Source organism: Sylvia atricapilla, chromosome 13, assembly GCF_009819655.1.
Source record: "Sylvia atricapilla isolate bSylAtr1 chromosome 13, bSylAtr1.pri, whole genome shotgun sequence".
In the NCBI taxonomy this organism is placed as follows: domain Eukaryota; kingdom Metazoa; phylum Chordata; class Aves; order Passeriformes; family Sylviidae; genus Sylvia; species Sylvia atricapilla.
In genome coordinates this window covers 9,681,562-9,698,864 of record NC_089152.1, presented here as the reverse complement: position 1 = coordinate 9,698,864, position 17,303 = coordinate 9,681,562, and the positions used below count along the sequence as shown (strand labels likewise).

Here is a 17,303-nt window from a genome sequence, read left to right as displayed (position 1 = left end):
TAAGCATTTTGTCCCTACATGGAAAATGTGCCAGAAGTTCACAGACATATCCCCTGTCCCTGCCAAAAACACGGGAAACACTGCAGGCCCTGCTGAACCTCCTGCTACCTCAGATGCATCTTACAAACAGTTTTCTCACTCCAATACCTGTTTGAAGACACGGATGTGTCACAGGGTTCCCTAGGCAGAATGTGGGCCACGCTCATTGGCCTCTGGCACTCTGTAGGTGACAGGCTGGGAGGGCACAGCTGGGCACAGCTCTTCTTGCATCAGCCTCTGGCTCAAGCCAGCAGCTTGTTCAGCGTGAATGGGAGACACTCAGGGCACATTTTCCTTGTGACCACGCGGGCCACCTATCAAAGCCTTTATAAAGCAGAGTCACAAAACAACTACACTGCCCTGCAGAGAGACACAGGGGAAGGAAGCTCTGGGAGGAGGTTTTTAGCAGGAGACAACAGCAGCTCCCCAGAGGTTGTGTTTTGTGAGAAAGGGCTGTGGCTGAGCATGCAGCTGGGTGCTAAGGCACCTCAGCAGTGTCAGATGAGAGGCTGTGCTGGCTGGCCTCCCCTCACACCTGGGGATTCGTGTCACTCAGCTCCTGCCACAGCCCAGCCCGGCTGCTGCCCACGTGGCAGAGCCCTGGCATGGGAGCTGCACAAGGACTGGTTCTGAGCTGGAGCTACACGTGCTGGAGCAGAGAGGCTTGTGCTGCTCCAAAGGCTCAGGAATAGCAGGGGTTGTTAAAGGTGGCTGAGTAACCAGTTGCCAGGCTAATCCCCTGCACAGCAGCCTTCCCATCTTGTTGTTGTGGTCACAATGAAGTAATCTTGATATGAACACACAACTGGCACAAACACAGAAGGAGATTGTATGAAGCAGACTGTATATCCTGTCCTTGGAAGGTCATAGCTCAGGGCAGCATCTGCCCTGGAACCTGCAGTGTGCAGAGTGTGTAATGTGCTCATGAGCTCTCATGAACTCTGAAGAAGACCCTGGGACCACACAAATTGAACAAGTGTGAAAGGGTAAGCAGGCTCCCCCTGTTAGTGAGCCAACATGCATTATGCAAACAGTCTGTCTCTGCTCTCACATCAATTTTGCATCATTCCAGCTCATGGTTTTCAGTAGCTCCTCTCAGCTGACATCTAAGCAAGTGTCAGAACAAAAAAAATGCTCTTTTTCAGTCATTTCTCTAGAGCAAAATTTGTACCATGTCCATGTTTCTGTTCTAGACACATTCTGAGCACTGAAATGTAACCCAAGAAGGTGGCATGTGGTACACACAGGTCACCCCTGGCTCCAAAGCCCCCCGGGAGCAAACTACATGGGAAATGAATGACAGGAAGAGAAGATTACCCCTTCACTGGTTTTCTGCAAATCTGAAGAAGTGTTTCTTGTGTCATTGCCTGCGTCCCCAGCATCAGAGCTGCTCTTATTTTCTTCCTCTTTGCAGTCCTTATCATCTTCATCTCCAGGAGATTTCCGTGACTGCTTGGAGGATTTCTAAAATGATTAACAACAAAGTTAAAATTAAAACCTAAGCTTCAGCCATAGAAAGACACTTCTGAAATGTATATGGAATTCTGTCTGATCATGCATTTCTCTGTTCAAGGTGAATATTGGGAAGGGTATGTGGGGTGAAAAGCATTTTTCAGGGGAAGCAGCTGGAGTTACTGCCACCAATGAAGGCAATTTCTGTGGATTTCTGTGTTCAGCACAGGTTGGCAGCTCAATTGACTGAAAGACAGACACAGTAATAGGAGCTGGGTATTAGTGTTGGGTCACCTGTAGGTTTTGTTAGTTAATGAAACAGATGGTGCCAGCTTGACAAAAGTTTTGATTAAACACAGAGATGTAAAATGAGAATAACATTAGCAGTGCTGCTTTCCATACTTTTTTTTTAGTGCTGTCAGCTTTAATATATTAACATTAGAGCCATGTGGAACCAATACATCTTTTCTGTTCCCTTTATGTTATGCAATTCTAAAGTACAAAAGGATAAATTGTGGCATTAAGCCACCATTTTCATAATCCTCTGTTTGCACAGTCTTCTGGAAAGAAGATGGTAGTCCAGACCTGAATTTCTAATGTAAAACACACAAAACGGGTGAAAATACATTTTGTTTGGTAAATCAACCACAAAAATTCACACTCTCCCCCAAACTGTGCCTGGATCAGATTGTTTCCTTGCTTCTTCTCCTTTCAATTAGTTTTCACTTTCAGAGAAGAATAACATGATTGTGAGTAAATTTACTCTGCCACACTTTTCACAGTTTTTCAGGTGAAGAGCAGCCCTGGAGGCACATGCAGAACCAGAAGAAGTGACCATAATGTTGCTCCCCTTCACCCAGCTGACAAGTGAGAACCCAAAGGTGTCACTCCTCAGGGGATTATGTTCACCAGCCACTGTGAGACAGACATATTCATTACTCTTAACTTCCTGATCTACACTGTTACTTAAGACATTAACAGGGCTGGTAGGTACTACAGTGCAGCTCTTACATCTACAAATTGAGCATCCTAGTCCCTGCTTAATGAATTAGCTCTTCCTCCTTCCCATTCTGTGTCCTGGAATGAAGTATTTTACACTCAGCTACAAGAGGAGCAGCTGAGCACATCTGACCCTACAAGATCTTTCTGGGAGATGGGAGAGGGAAGCTTCAATTCTCCTGGACAGGAACCAAACCTGAATCCATGACTCTCAGGAGGCCCACTCCTAAGGCTTTTTTCCCTCTTCTTGGGGAGACACCTATCTGAGATGATCAAACCTATTACTCCAATTTTTGCATGAATTTTCTTTCCAGCCCTTCTAATCTCCTCCCCACAGTTTCACCTTCTTCTCAGTGTGTGAGCTGTTCTCTGTAGAACAGGGCAGAGTATCTCAGCTGGTGTCTCACCAAAGCTGTCTACAGAGCAAGAGCACTTCCCTTTGCCTGTTTGAACACCACAGTTATGGTATCAGAATCAAAATGCTAAAGGAGGAAGAAGAAATTTCCACGAAGTGAACAGTATTCCAATTATAAATGTCCATGGGTAACAACAGGAAAAGTCAGAAGATCACCTTTGAAGTGTAGGATTTTTTCCGTTTTGAGCCGGCTTTTTCATTCTTTCTTTTTCCTTTTCCATCCTCTTCTACCCGATCACCTTCCTCCTCACTGCTGGCATCTGCTGTATTTCCTCCTTCTCCTTCAGTTTCTGATGAGCTCTGTTGCTGAATTGCCTTTAAAATAACAACAATAATAACATAAACAATAAAAATATCACTAATACCTATTACTTGATTTTTGTTTTGCATTGAAGATAAAAATAGTGGAAATGGACACCTCACACTTCAATTGCTGTAGTTAGGAAGAGCTCAGGTTATTTTTGCAATTATCAGGAAAAAGGGCTGCAAAGGCAATTTTCTCAGTCACCATTTGAACTCAGTTATCAGATGCAGATTCTGGGATAGCATGTTCTGAAGGGTTTACACAGAAACAGAAGATCTGATAACAAAAATGTGTTTGCTGGAGGAGAACTAAGGGCTGCTCAGTGGAGAGACCTGGCATGTTTTACTTTGGGAAAAACTACTGAAACTTTTAGACTTTGGCTGCAATAGGAGAGACTGTTTTTGTGAGAGAAGATGGCTGTTGCTCTCTTCTCAAGGGGGAAGACCTCTGTTTTTTGGAAAAGCAAACCCTGACCAGCAGGCTGAGCACTCTTTGACATCCCATCTCCCACAGACCATTCGCTGGACTTTTTTAAAATCCCAAAGTGTATGCAAAACATATGTAGGGCTGAAAATATGAAACAGGAACTGAGAGAGGCAGCAGCTTTTCTGCAGGTGGTCTGTATCTCTGGCTTGTAGGGTTTTGTGAGAATAATGTAATAGGTGTTTGTCTTCTTTTGGAGGTGATTCCTGCCTTCAAAGGACCACATTTTTTTAATGAGAAAAGCTCTTTGTTTTATACAGCCCACCAACTACTCTTCTCCCCCTCCAGCTTCACTGACTTTCTGCTCTGGACACCCAACAGGGAGAGCTGTTGTACAGCAGCAACTGTCTCCTAACAGCAGCTTTACCCTCCACCTCCTCATTCCTCTTAGCTTTGGCACTGTGTGTTATACATTACCAATGTAAAAATCAAAAGTGCAATGACCTTAAGGTCTGTGTAAAATACACAGAGCCTGATATAAAAATAAACATCAGAAAGAAGAAGTCAGAAATTATTCATGTTTGTACAGGAGTAAATAAAACCATCCGTTTTTAATTTAACTAAATGTGTTGCAGAATTTTCCACTTCACCACCCCAGAATATCATAGAAAGCAAAAGGCTCTGCAGTATGATTAAAGTTTCATTTGTCACAGAGTGTGAGACCACAGTTGTCTTTACATTACACAATTACCAGAGCTGTGAAACTTTCTTGCTCCATCAAAACCAGAACCTTACACATCACTCTCAAAATGCTCACTTTGACAAGCAGTAAAAGAATAAAACAAGAAAGGTAAAGAGGAATAGGTGTGAAAGTCATTTACCTGATATCCAGTAAACTTTACTCCAGGGTTGTTTTCTATTTCCCACAGGCCTTCATTAAATCCTTTTCGCTTGTTCGATTTCCCAAACTTATCTTTATATTCTTTATATGGGAAAAGGTCTTTGGGCCCCAGGAACGCACTGCATTTTAACAGAGGTAACATTCAAAAAAGGACTTACCACTCTCCTCTTCAAAAAAATCAAAACATTACAGTGAAAATGTTTTCCCTATTCTTCTGCTCATTCCATCATTTCTTTTCTAGTTTTCTTTCTTTCTTTCTTTCTCACACTGGCTTTGAGTTACTGCTGTGAGTCTGATTTAATGGATTGGCTCACCATCCTGATGTTTGATGTAGTAAAATCATGCTGGGTATCTCTAGAAACAACTGAAACATCTCTATTTTATTAAATACTGCTGGGAACTGGCACTTGAATAGTTTATGAAAGTTTATGAAACAGTTTATGATGTCATTGCTTGCGATAGCAAGGAACCAAACTTCCAATCCTAGTGTTATAAATCCAGAAAGGCCTCAAAAATGCCACATGAAAAGTTAAGCATGTAAGGAGTGCCTAGGACCCATGAGCCAAAATTTATCCCTTGTACTGTGGGACAGAAAAAGCAGTGGCATTTATTATTATCTATACTGCCAGTAAGCCTGGGAGCTGCTTTCTTGGAATTAGCCCCCTGCATACTAAATTCTGCACAAACACAATAAAAATGCTCTTTCCCAAAAATCTCATAATTTCATACGGGAACAAAAAACAATGGATGAATATAGGCAGATGAGTAATACAAGGAAACAATGAGACACACAGGATGCTTGTGGCCGAAGAGTTTTTTAGACAGCACAGCAAAGGAGGGATTTTATGCTCGGTGCTGCCTAAGTCAGCTATGCACTGGGCCAACTAATTTCAGGCACAAGCATTACAATACAGAAAAAAAATAATTATATAAAAAAGAAGAGTGATGATTTGTCCTGCCTTTTCTACACACATTACAGTAAAATTCCTTCTTAACTTTTAAACTGAAGAAAGCACAACTTTCTTTTTGTTGGGTGTCTACATCTCTGCATTCTGCATGGTGACGTTCGGATTGTAATCACAAGCTAAATTAAAACAATGAAGGCAAAAAGACCCCTTCATTCCCACATGTAAAGATTCTGTGTCATCAAAGACCAGAGCTGAGCAAGTCCCAGTCTCCCTCACCATAATCACTATCCTACTTTTCTGATGATCTTCACAATTCATGTTAACTCTCTGGTCTCCATTACTGTGGGACTGTGGATCCAACACATTTATTATTGTAACCTCACCATGACATTGGGAATATCCCCTTTTTTGCAGATGGGCTTCTGAGGCACAAAGACTTGTCCAAGGTGAAACTCAAACTGATAGTAGAGCACAGAGGAAAAACCAGCTCTCTTCAGTCTCAGTCTAATATCTTAATCACAGGATCATATTTCTTCCTTTCTGCAATCATTACTTCAGATTAATGCCTGATTTATGCCCAGCATTTATGAATGTGTGAAGTTCCATTCATTTAAATCATCCCACTGGCCAAGCAGTTTGCCATTGCAGAGCTAACTGGTTGCTAAAAAGGCATCAGATGACAAGTCCCTGAGGAAAGAGCTTCCTTCTAACTCATGTGAGACAGCACAGGATCCACACTCAGCTGGATATTGAGAAATATCGTAATTATATAATTATAAAGCCAAGAATGCATTTCTACCTGAAAGCCAAATGGTGATTTCCAAACTAACAGACATCATGTTAATATAAATGCTACACTGAATAAATTATGTTATCTACGCTTTTGCTAACACCAGGAGATGTCTCCTTGTTGTCACAAATACAAACAAACAATTCCAACACAAATAACAAAGGAAAACTGTCTGAAACTTAGTATGTGCTACCTTAACTTAGCTCAACAGTAATGTATGGAAATGTTTCTACAGCCTTTTATGTAAAGTAAACACTGAAAAACTGTCTACATCTTTGCTTGAAGTACATTCATTGCCACTGGGAGAGTATAAGTTTCTATTGCTCTGCTATAAAACTAAGGAGCAGCAATCTACAGTTCATTTTTAACAGTTAGGCTTTTACATTTATAAGGTAGGAACTACAAACTGTTTTCCTGTTTCAGATGCGACAGTGAGATCATCAGCTCACAAAATCCAAAACAAAAGAGATTATCAGTTTGGGATTCACTCATTTTGGAAGAAAAGTGGTCAGTTTTTTTTTTTTTTAAATGTTTCTCAAAAATGATGCTTTCATTAAAAAAATAATTACATTTTCATTTCTGATTTGAAAGCTTTGTAAGCTTATTTGAGCTTTATTCTTTTCAGATTATTTTGTGACAGTACTAGTAGACAACAATACATCAAAGTATCAGGTTGTTTCATTCTAGCAATGGGAAGAACTATTTTAACTAAAGAGAGGCTATTATGAACTTTATAAAGCAGAAACTACCTTTAAAGATTTTTTTTAAATAAAATGTGATGTATGAGCTGTGGAGCTTACCATATTCTGGAATAATATTAAATTCTAAAATAAACAATAAATTTTTAATAAAGCTTCAAGCCTCTAACATTGAATTTAGAATATCATCAGAATTTAGTTTTTTCCAGTTTTAAAGGAATTCTAGAAAATGTGTTACCTGCAAATGGGGAAGGAAAAGTTTTAAAATTAAAATATTTCATGCAAAATTGAATGGAGCTTATTTTTTAGCTACCTCAGACATAGTTTAAACTAGAAACATGTACATTATAATCTTGAAACTCTGCACTTTGTAGCAATTATGATGAGACCTAACTTACCTCTTGTGCTCCGATTCCTTTCTTTCCCTATCAGCTCAGCCAGCTCAGTTCTTCTATCACTTCTGTGAGCTCCATCCTACAATATCCCCAGCACAAATCTCCCAGGAATGTTCACATTTTAAAGCTCTGTGAGGACTGCCTGAGACTCTGGGCTCTGCTTCCTTTCATATCACAAACTACCAAGTGAGTTCTCACACAGGACTCGAGCTCAAACATGTCCAAACACAAGAGCCTGATCTCAGCTATCAGGGACATCCAAGTAAAAAATGTTTGCCCCTGCTTCACAGTTCAGGGTTTTTTCAGACCCTTGAATGAATTCAGGCCAACACATTTCTTTACAGGAAACACAGGCTTTTAATTCTACCTCATGGTAGACCATGAAGGCAGCAGCATTCCCAACTACTTTCAGCTTTCATTCCCACTTGTTAATACAAATGAGTTGGGCTTGCAGGACCTATCTCTAGGCTCCCAATGGCTTCAGTAAGAATTTGTTCCCATAAAATCAGAGGAAATTATGTTAGCTGCAGTGGAAGAAGACATTTTCAAAGGAACAGGTCACGTTCATTCACTTACGTTTCATGAGTCCCAAAAAAGAAGATGGGGTATTTATTTGCTGGAGGCTTCACGGCTCCTTCAGGAAGTTCATCAATCTGCAAGACAGAAAGCAGTGGAAAAAAGATTATTCCCAAATATGGTCCCTCATCCTCTACCAAGCCACAGAGGTGCTAGCACAGGTATCCTGCAGCTCTGGGAGGTCCCACTGTGTGCTGGGCTGGGGAAGGGAAGACAGCTGCTGGTTTTTCATGCAGGCAGGTCATACAAAGTCAGCTTATGACTGAAATACTGCAGGGAGACAGCAGTAGACCCAGGAGCACACACAAAGTTTTAACAATTTCATGTGCATTATAATACACAAAGGCAATAAAATCAAGTCTGCTTAATTTAAGTGTTAACTTCAGATGCTGCCTCATCCAAGGCATTGAAGCCCAGAGGGTAATCCTGCCTGTCTCACATAGCCAATAACTTCTGCAACAAATGGGGAACAGATAGTATCTCTGAGACTGCAGCTGGAAAACCGGACATTCTCCCAGTGGTGCTTCCGTGGTGATGGTGGTACAGAGTGTAAAATGTGTAATGCATGCCAGGGAGGAGTGCCAGGGACTCTGCTTCCCCTGCAACACGCTGGGAACTGGTTTTTGGTTACCATTCCCCTCTCTATCCTCTCTCTTCTATCACATTTTCATCCTGGCCTCGTATTTCTCAGGATACAGCTGCAGAGCAGCAAAAGGAGGGATGCTGAGGGTGTTCTACTGAGACAGAGCTGGTATTGGAACAAACCCCTCAGGCTGAGCAGTGCCCAGACCCCTTCTGCCAATGTCTGAGTGAGAGCATTGGTTGTGAGGCAGGAGCTGAGGCCCAGGGCTTAATCTTGTCTATGTCTAATTTCATAGTCCTCTGCAACAGAAATAAGAGAGTCCAGGTGCCTACCCACAGAAAACTAGAAACACAACAAAGCTTTAAATAAGATCTAAGAGCATGCCTTCCCAGAAATGGCACTTCTGAGCATATGTGGGTGTAGTGAAATTAACTGCCCAGAGAACTCTGGCTAAGAGAGAACCTAATGAATTTAGGTATCTACAGGGCAGCAGAGAGTGCAGGTGAATGGCTTAGTGCCTGGTCTAAGGCAACTCAGTCTCAACATAAGCACATCAAATCCTGCCAAATGTCACTGCAACTGAGAGCAAAGTGCTGACATAACAGTGCTATACAAAATCTGCTCTTCAGCAGAGCACAGGGTTGGAACCTGCAGGTTTTCACTCAGGAGGCCAGACCCCACATGTGCTTTCCTTCTCTTCTTGCTGAAGGACCCCTAACACTGAATTCTTACTGATTAATAAGCACCAGATTGTTTTCAAAGGATGTCCTCTTCCACGGTAAAGCATCTGCTTGGCTACGTAGCTTTCAAAGGAGTGTGAGCTTTTGCAAGAATTCAAACCCTTTTAGTCTTTCTGCAAGGACATCCCTTGGGGATGGAGAAACTAGAGCCACATGTGGAACTGTAACATTACAGGACTCCTTTCTGTAGAAGAAATGGATGACTACCTTTTAGGTTTAACTGGAACATTCTCTGAAGCTGCACCAAAATCTGGAGATCTGAGAGCACTTCCAAACCATTCCCTCAGGGATGTGTGTGGTGGGGCTCTGGCACACTGGGTCAGCTGTCACCATGCACCCACTGCCCAGCACAGTTTGCAGGAGACAATCCAGGATTGTCATAGGTGTCACATGCCTTGTGGGCACAGCAATTATCTGTTTCTTGTACTTAACAAAGCTAATAATTTGATAAATAAAAGGACAATCTATTATTTAAATGCACATAGAATGAAAATACACACTGGTGGAGGATGAACACATGCATTCACTTTTAGCTCAGCTGAGTGAAAAGAGGAACCGAAACAACACGCCAAGCTTTTTGGAGTCCTCATCACCAGGAGTACATAAGAGGAAAGGCTGTCGAAGATATTACTTTAGAGCTCTAACATCAACTATTTGTATTTTAAGAAAGAGTCCATAATGTTGCTATTTTCTTACAATTTATTATTTAAATACAGGTATTAGACTTATTATAAGAGTGATAAAAAGACTGCAGGTTAAAAACACCACAGCTCCCTTTCCAAACTGATAGCAAGTCAGGGAGATACTGCATGTCTGCAAAACACTTTATGCCTCCTTAAAGATGGAAGTACCTACATGTCAGAGCAAAAAAGGCTGTGCTGGCACTTCACCAAGTACAGGGAGAGGTAACACACCTCGACTGTCTGGATGCCATAGCTATCCTCCTCTTTACCGTGACAAGGAAGATGTCCAGATACCAGACCCCAGAAAAATGTGGACTCCTTTGACTGAGATGAACAGTGTCTGCTGGGACTTGAGTGCAAATCTCATTTGGCCACTTGAAATACGGCGCCAGCTCTGGGCTGCATTACAGAGCAGCACAGGCCAGTTACTGCCTCAGCCCCCTCGGAATCTCTCATGAAATAAAGGAAACAGCTGTAAATGATCAGTAAAGGGGGGGAATGAAGACATGCTTACCAGGGAATGCTGATCAGAAGGGATTGGGGATCTTACATCACACAATGTGCTATGCTCTAAAGCAGTGAGGATCTCCTAAGCAACATCCCAAGTGGAGTTAAGCCTTCTGTCTTATTCCCAGCACTTAATACTGTTAGCTAAGGAGCAGCACCAAATCAACAAAGGACAGAACACACATCTGTCACGCAGCTCACCTGCTCCCCATTTCATGGCATATCTCTTTATTCATCCAAGTATCCCTTCTGACTGTGTATCATCACAGGAAACCATAAAAAAGCTTTTCATAGCTTTTGGGAGTTGGCATACACATACAAACACATGCAGTATAAATCTGCACCAAACAGCTCAAGGAGAGACTGTTAATGCTCCCACTCTAACATTTCACTCTGCAGCTGAGGTCAAGACTTTTCCTGCCTTCAGTGATATTGCTGTGAGCTCCCCAGCTCTGGGGCTTATGTTGCTAGTACTGTAACAAGGTTGGATATAAAGTGACAGTGTTATCTTAAGGCCACTGAACTCTGCAGCAAAAACTCCAGGGAATTTAGTGAAGGATGAGACCCTCTCTGCCATTAGGAAAGATCTCTTTCCGTTTTACCTCTTTCACACAAATCTCTGCATTAGAGGCTGTGAGAGGAGAGCTTTGCCCAGTCTCCCTGTACCCAATAAAGCCACCTTAGCCCTCTGTGGAGTCCCTACGTGCTTATTTAGCTGCAGAACAACCCCAGCACTCCATGACAATTGCTGCTGTTTTGTTGTAGCAGAAAGCAAGCAGTACAACCATACTGCAATCTCCTGCTGCTGCACTCAGTCACAATTTATTCCCATTCTACAGGATGTTTTGGTTAAATATGCTGCAGATTTGGATCCGATATTTTTCCCCATATCAGCAAGATCAAAGACAGAGAGAGAGAGTGAGGGAGGGAGAGAAAGAGAGTGAGCGCATGAGCACAAGAGCGAAAAAAGCATCGCTGCCTTGAACCAGGAACAAAAGAGGGAAGAGCACCCATACTAGAACACAGTGTTGTAGTCACAGAAACCTCACTAATGACTAAAGCATCTGTCTATCAGAGAGCCAGACTGCGACTGTGTTTTGCTCATGGAAGGAAACAAACAGATTCTCAAGTACCCGCTCTAACCTGCAATCAAACAGGAGCTCCATCCCTGTCTGAACCAGAGTGGGCTGGAGCTTGCTGCCACAGAAATCAGTGTGAGCGGCGCATGGCGTGCAAACCTGATATGTGCATCAGCAACACCACGGGCAGCCGCTTCAATTATGGCTAAAATTAAAGCAGGTGGTTTCAGATTTCGAGTTTTATCCCCTTAGCTCCCGTTGCTGTCATCTGCTTAATGAATAACAATTGCTTTCTTTTTGCACAACCTCAGCAGAGCTGCACTGCCCAGCGTTTCTTTGCCAACCAAGCAGCAGAGCTTTAAAGATGTAACTCCGAGGTTTTTTCCAGTAAACAAATGCCAGGCTTCTAGGGTCAAGAACACTGAACAGAAAATTCAGCTCGCTCCTCTCCAACCAGAGCGGGGCTCTATCAAACTGTGTTGCTAGTGACTACCAATGTGGGGGGAAGAAATCTGTCAGGATCCTTACATTGTAGCTCACTGGTTAGGATGTGTGTGCAGCCCCGAGTGTTTTGCTCTCGGTGGTGCCGAGCAATCGCTGACTTGTCAGGGAGTGTTCCCCGCTGGCTGTCACAGGGCGGCTTTGGCAGCGCTCTCTCTGCGCTCCCTCCCCGCTGCCAGGAGGTCAGGGAGCCCGGGGAGCGAGGCGAGGGCTGGGTGGGCTGGACCGGCGCTGCTGCAGAGCCAGAGCCCAGCCAGAAGGACAGCAGCAGTGGCTCCCACAAGCACAAATCATCCCCGCGCCTGCCTGTGGGATAACGTGGCATATTCCTGACAGGCGGAGGAGCTCGCTGGGAGGGCTGGTGCAGGAACAGAGGAAGCTGCACCCCCTCCCGGGTGTTGGGCTCTGCAGAGCTCTACACTCCCTGCAAAATGGGAACCATGTCTCTGCGAGACGCGGAGAGCCCGGCACGCTTTGTCTGCGCTGCGCCCGCACAGCCGCTTTGGGCAGGCTGATGTTACTGCAGCGGCAGAGGAAGGGGCTGCTCTGCCCACCAAGGCAGAAGGGCATCCCGGAGGCATCTCCTTCCAGCTGGAAGGGCAGCAGGTGTCATGTTTTATGGCATCACAAAACCTCTGTGCCGTGCATAAGCTGCTGTTCAGAAGCACGAATTCCAGGCTGTCAGGGTGGCTTTCCACCAGACCCTGTCCTATTGCATTCCAACAGAATTTTAGACCAAAATGAAAAAGGTATTATGCAAAAATATATCTCTATCAGGTCCCCATTTATAGAAAAGGAAAACTTTACATCAGCAAGCAGGGACGCTTATGTGGGCACAGAAACCACAAGAACAAGTCCATTTATTGTGCAAAAAGAGGGAATTAAAACTGCAGAGCAGTAAGCACTGATTGTTTTGACATAGTGTAAATGCCTCTGATTGGCAAAAGCACACAGAACCACTGCCGAGATCTGTATCTCCCACTGAAATCCCTGGACTGCACAGCAGTCGAGCAGGGGCCTACAGGATTTGCTGGAAAGTGGTTCAAGTTGCTTATTATTGCCCAACACATGCAAGCAGCTTGATCTTTTGCAGTCAGCTTATTAGCAGAACTCTAGATGGATAAAAGCAATACTCTTCAAAATCCATTATTAAAATAGGATATTTTGCTTTACTACAACATTTTTATTCCAATGGATTTATTATGCTTTTTAATAGCTAATGCTACTGGGAGTCAGCAGTATAGCAGTATCTTTTCTAAACCATTATTTAAAATACTGTTCTGTAAGATGTAAAATATTAATTCTTTTTTTCCCCCAGAGGATCCTAAAATGTAAAAAAATAATTTGAAAAAAATCCAACCTGCTTCAAGCTAAAAACTGTGACTCAAATTCCATAGTGCTTAAATTGAAGAGCAATCCAACTAAAGCTCATTGGAGACTGCTGACTTTTTCTCTCATGTAGCAGGACTGATATTTGAAGCAGAGCACTGCTCCCCAATGTACATCACATACCTGAACTCATAGTGTGGAATGCTGGCATATGCACTTTTTCACCCATTAAAAAAGATAACCTTGTGAAGGGTGAGACTAGGAGCAGAATCCAACTTAATAAGGTGGAATTGCACAGCTACAAAAGTAAAAATTAAAAAAGTCTCTGGGCATGGAAGAGTGCCACCAGCAAAAACAAAAAGCAAAACAAGATTAAAACCAGCAGAGCATACTTTTGAGCACTGCTGAAAATGGCTGAAGGGTATCCTGCAGACAGCCAGAAATGACAATATAAAGACATCAATCCTCCCTTTTTTTTTTCTGTGCATGCTCAGGACCTCAACAAGATAGAAGACAATGAAGGGTTAGTTGGAGTCTAAACAATGCTGGCAGCAATGTCTCACTAGGAAAGATCAGCAGTCTTGTAGCTGAGTTCAGCCCCTTTACATCCCTAATTAGCAGCATATTTTTAAGACAGAAAGTTGAAATACACTTTCTGCAGAGCTGCTTTAATCTCCAATATGAAAATGGGGCCAGAGCTTAGTTCTGCGTGACTGGTATCTATATGCATGACTTTGTAGATAACTGATCTATTCATGTGATTCAAGCCCTCTCTGCACTTTTGGGGCTGGATGGAAGAGTGTCAGAGGAGGAGACTTGGGGGATACAAAGACAAGTCTCTCTCTGCCACTGGCCCCTGGGATGACCTTGGCCACATGAATCTCTGCATCTCCTTTGGTCTCACTTTTATGAATGGGGACTATGGGACTGATCCCCCTAAAAAGCGCTTGAGGTCCACTGCATAAATGAGAGGAATTCCTACTAATGCATACTTCCAGCTCTGTCAGAGTTGCATTTCAGGTTACCAAACTGTAATCCTGCCAGTGAGCACACCCCAAAGTAAGGCTGCCACAGAAATGCTCTGTTTTCTCCAAATGAAGTGTTTCCCTGCTACTGTGAATGAAGCAATGGTGCTGCCACTAGGATTCTTTTTTATCCCGGTCTCTTCCCTAAGGAAAGAAAAGGATGTGATTACACTGTTTTCAGTCTGACTCCTACCTGCAACAACTCAGGGACACATCAGACAATTTTGCCAAACCAGACAAAAGGAGAAAGGCCAGAGAGATATTAAGTTTCCCCGTGTTTTTTGATAAATAGGCTGTCCAACAGAAGATGGGCAGACAAGTAGTCCATATGCTGAGAGACAGCTTGCAATGCAGGCTGAATCAAAACATCAGACACTGGGAAATCCACACAAAGGCAAGCCAGAGAAAAATAAACTTCTTAAGTTTCATGGCTCACAAAATTACTTTTTATTTGTGTATGGGTTAGGAAATCTTGTTTATTTTAAACAAATATTATCAGCTCTGAGGTATTTAACATTTACTTTTCTTCCCTTTAAGCACAGTGAAGGCTTGGTTCCCCCTCATCTGAATTATTCCTCAGATATCAAAATATTGTTTGCAATGTACATTCACCAAAGCAAATCAGAGTGAGGCCACTAACACCTAATGAAAGCAGTTCCTGATGACAAAATTTGGTTATACTACTTTACCATCTTACCACAAATATTTTTGTCTTGAAATACACAAGTGTGCAAGAAATAAATGCACATATTGACCTGTCTTTAGAAGACATACAGCAAACAAAAAATGATTAACCAGCCAAGACATCAATAAGTGAGAAATTTCAGGGACTGGACATGCACAAACATTGTATTTCTGTCTTCCTACTCTCTTCTTAAAAACCAAGAGACATGAGAAGTCATATAGCCTTCCTCCTCAAAGTGTTCAGATAAACCCTGCCACCTTCAGATCTCATCTGCTCAAAGGAGTGCATGGATGGTATATGGAATCTTTAGACTGAGGAATGTTTTTTAGCCTCTCAATATTTACACTAGAATGTTACTACTTCATTGAATTTGTTTAGTTTTAAGGAAGAATGAGGTAGGATTCATGAGGTAAGATTTTTTTGCCAGTTAACTTGATCAAAACACTTTCAATTAGATGCAGCCGGCCTACAGTGTTGACATTTGGTCAAATACACACAACTGAATTTATACTTGGGGCTCATTTGTTCCACCCAAAGTTCCATATTCCGCTGTCCAAGCTTTTATTAAAAGAAGTGTTGCTAGTCCTTAAACTCCTATCAGCACACTTAAAGCCAAAAGGTAAGCAGATTTCCAGAAGACCGTGTTCTCCTAGACTTGGCTGGTTTAATTTCCTTTCTTTTCCAGTATAATTTTTTACCCTAAAAAGTCAGTTAAAAAATGGATTTACACAATATTTCCAGGCTAAAGAATACAGAACATCCCTGTGTGGTATTTACTGTGGTATTTACAACTTCCCAACATATACACAAAACCCCAGTGACACTACAACTTGTGGCTAAGATTGTTTTGGGTAAGGAAACATGGTTAGTGGAGAACACAACCCTCCAGTTTGTGACAGGGGACACACACACACACACCAGAGACAAAGAAAGGAACAGCCTCCTTCAATTACTGCAGCCCCTGGCTCCTGTTAGGGAGGATTCAAACTTGAGACTCTGGAGATTCCATAGAAAACCCTAGTGCTTGTTTCCTCTGTCACCTGTTTTCTTGCCATAGATTGCAGCTAAGGGTATAACATTAGGGCCTGAAACACTCCTTGCCACTGAACAAATGCCTGCATACAGAAAATGCTTACTGTTAACCTGGGTAAAGAACCCAAACTCCTTGTCCCTTGAAAACACAGAGCATTTTTAGTATCCTGCAACCCTCTGAGGTTCAGGTGTAGCAGCAGAGATGAGACTATGAGTGTCCTACCAGTCCTCTAGAGGGAATGGAGACACAGCCAAGCATGTATTTGTCTTCATTATGCTGCTCTCTGTGGACCCACAGAATATAAAGACTCATGGTCTTAATGTGTTCACACCAGAACATCTATTTGCAGGATTTAAGCAGCTCCTTCAAACATCAAGTTCTGTTTCCTGGGCTCAGGAGCTGATGTACCCTGTCACCCACCCAGCCCTGTGCAGGCACAGGCAGCCAGCACTGGCTGAGCTGCACACACAGCACTGCAGCCACACAAAAGCATCTCCTGCAGGCACTGGGGCTGCTGCAGGGGACTCCACAGCCTGGGGCTGACTGCAGTGCCCAGCCACGCTGGCACCTACCTTGCTCTAGGGTATGTGGTGGACTGGGAAAAGCCTCAGTCCATATTTTGGGGCTATGGAAAAGTCCAATCACCGAGCACCACTGACACACAGGTCAGTTGTTTTGCTGTGATGCAAGTGACACGTAAAAACCAACAATGTGTAGGCAGGCTGGGGGAATGAGAACCAGTGAAATCTAATTGCAAAGGCAAGGAAATGGAGTGATTTGCAATAATTTTGCAAAGGCAGGTTTTTCTGTTTACTCTGCTGCCAAACTGCAAAATTGTACCTGCAGGAGGGCTCAGGATGTCTGCAAGCCCCTGGTCACTCTAAACCTAACAACTGCCTTTAAATAATTGTTTCCATTACTCCCTCAGCCTCAGCCACCCTCTCCTGCACAAAACAAGCCATTAAACCCGCAAACTATTTTGCTAAGATGGAACTTTTACCTGTGTTGACTGGGCTCCTAAAACCACCAAATGAAAAAAGATTCATGGAGTCACAGTGGTCTCTGTGCAAGCACTTGGACCCAGCGTTGGTATTTTTACTGGGTTTGCTTTCAGTCTCTGCTCCTATTTCCAGGAGCTGCCATTAGGGAGTCAAATGCCTTCTTTGCAAAGCCCCCCAGTCTAGGTTAAACTCTTAGGAATTTTAATCTTCCTGCCTAAAGAGACTCGGGAACAATTT

The 17,303-nt window shown here is 42.9% G+C and overlaps 1 protein-coding gene across 1 annotated transcript in view; it reads right to left on the bottom strand.

Moving 5' to 3' along the window:
* Positions 1-17,303, bottom strand: part of HDGFL3 (HDGF like 3) — a 37,209-nt gene that overhangs the window by 6,582 nt on the left and 13,324 nt on the right. Inside the window, exons 2-5 of the mRNA XM_066328356.1 lie at positions 7,901-7,977; positions 4,514-4,652; positions 3,062-3,220; positions 1,357-1,503 (exon numbers count right to left, since the gene is read on the bottom strand). Of these exons, the coding sequence (XP_066184453.1) occupies positions 1,357-1,503; positions 3,062-3,220; positions 4,514-4,652; positions 7,901-7,977 (522 nt within the window). The remainder of the gene's footprint in view (positions 1-1,356; positions 1,504-3,061; positions 3,221-4,513; positions 4,653-7,900; positions 7,978-17,303) is intronic.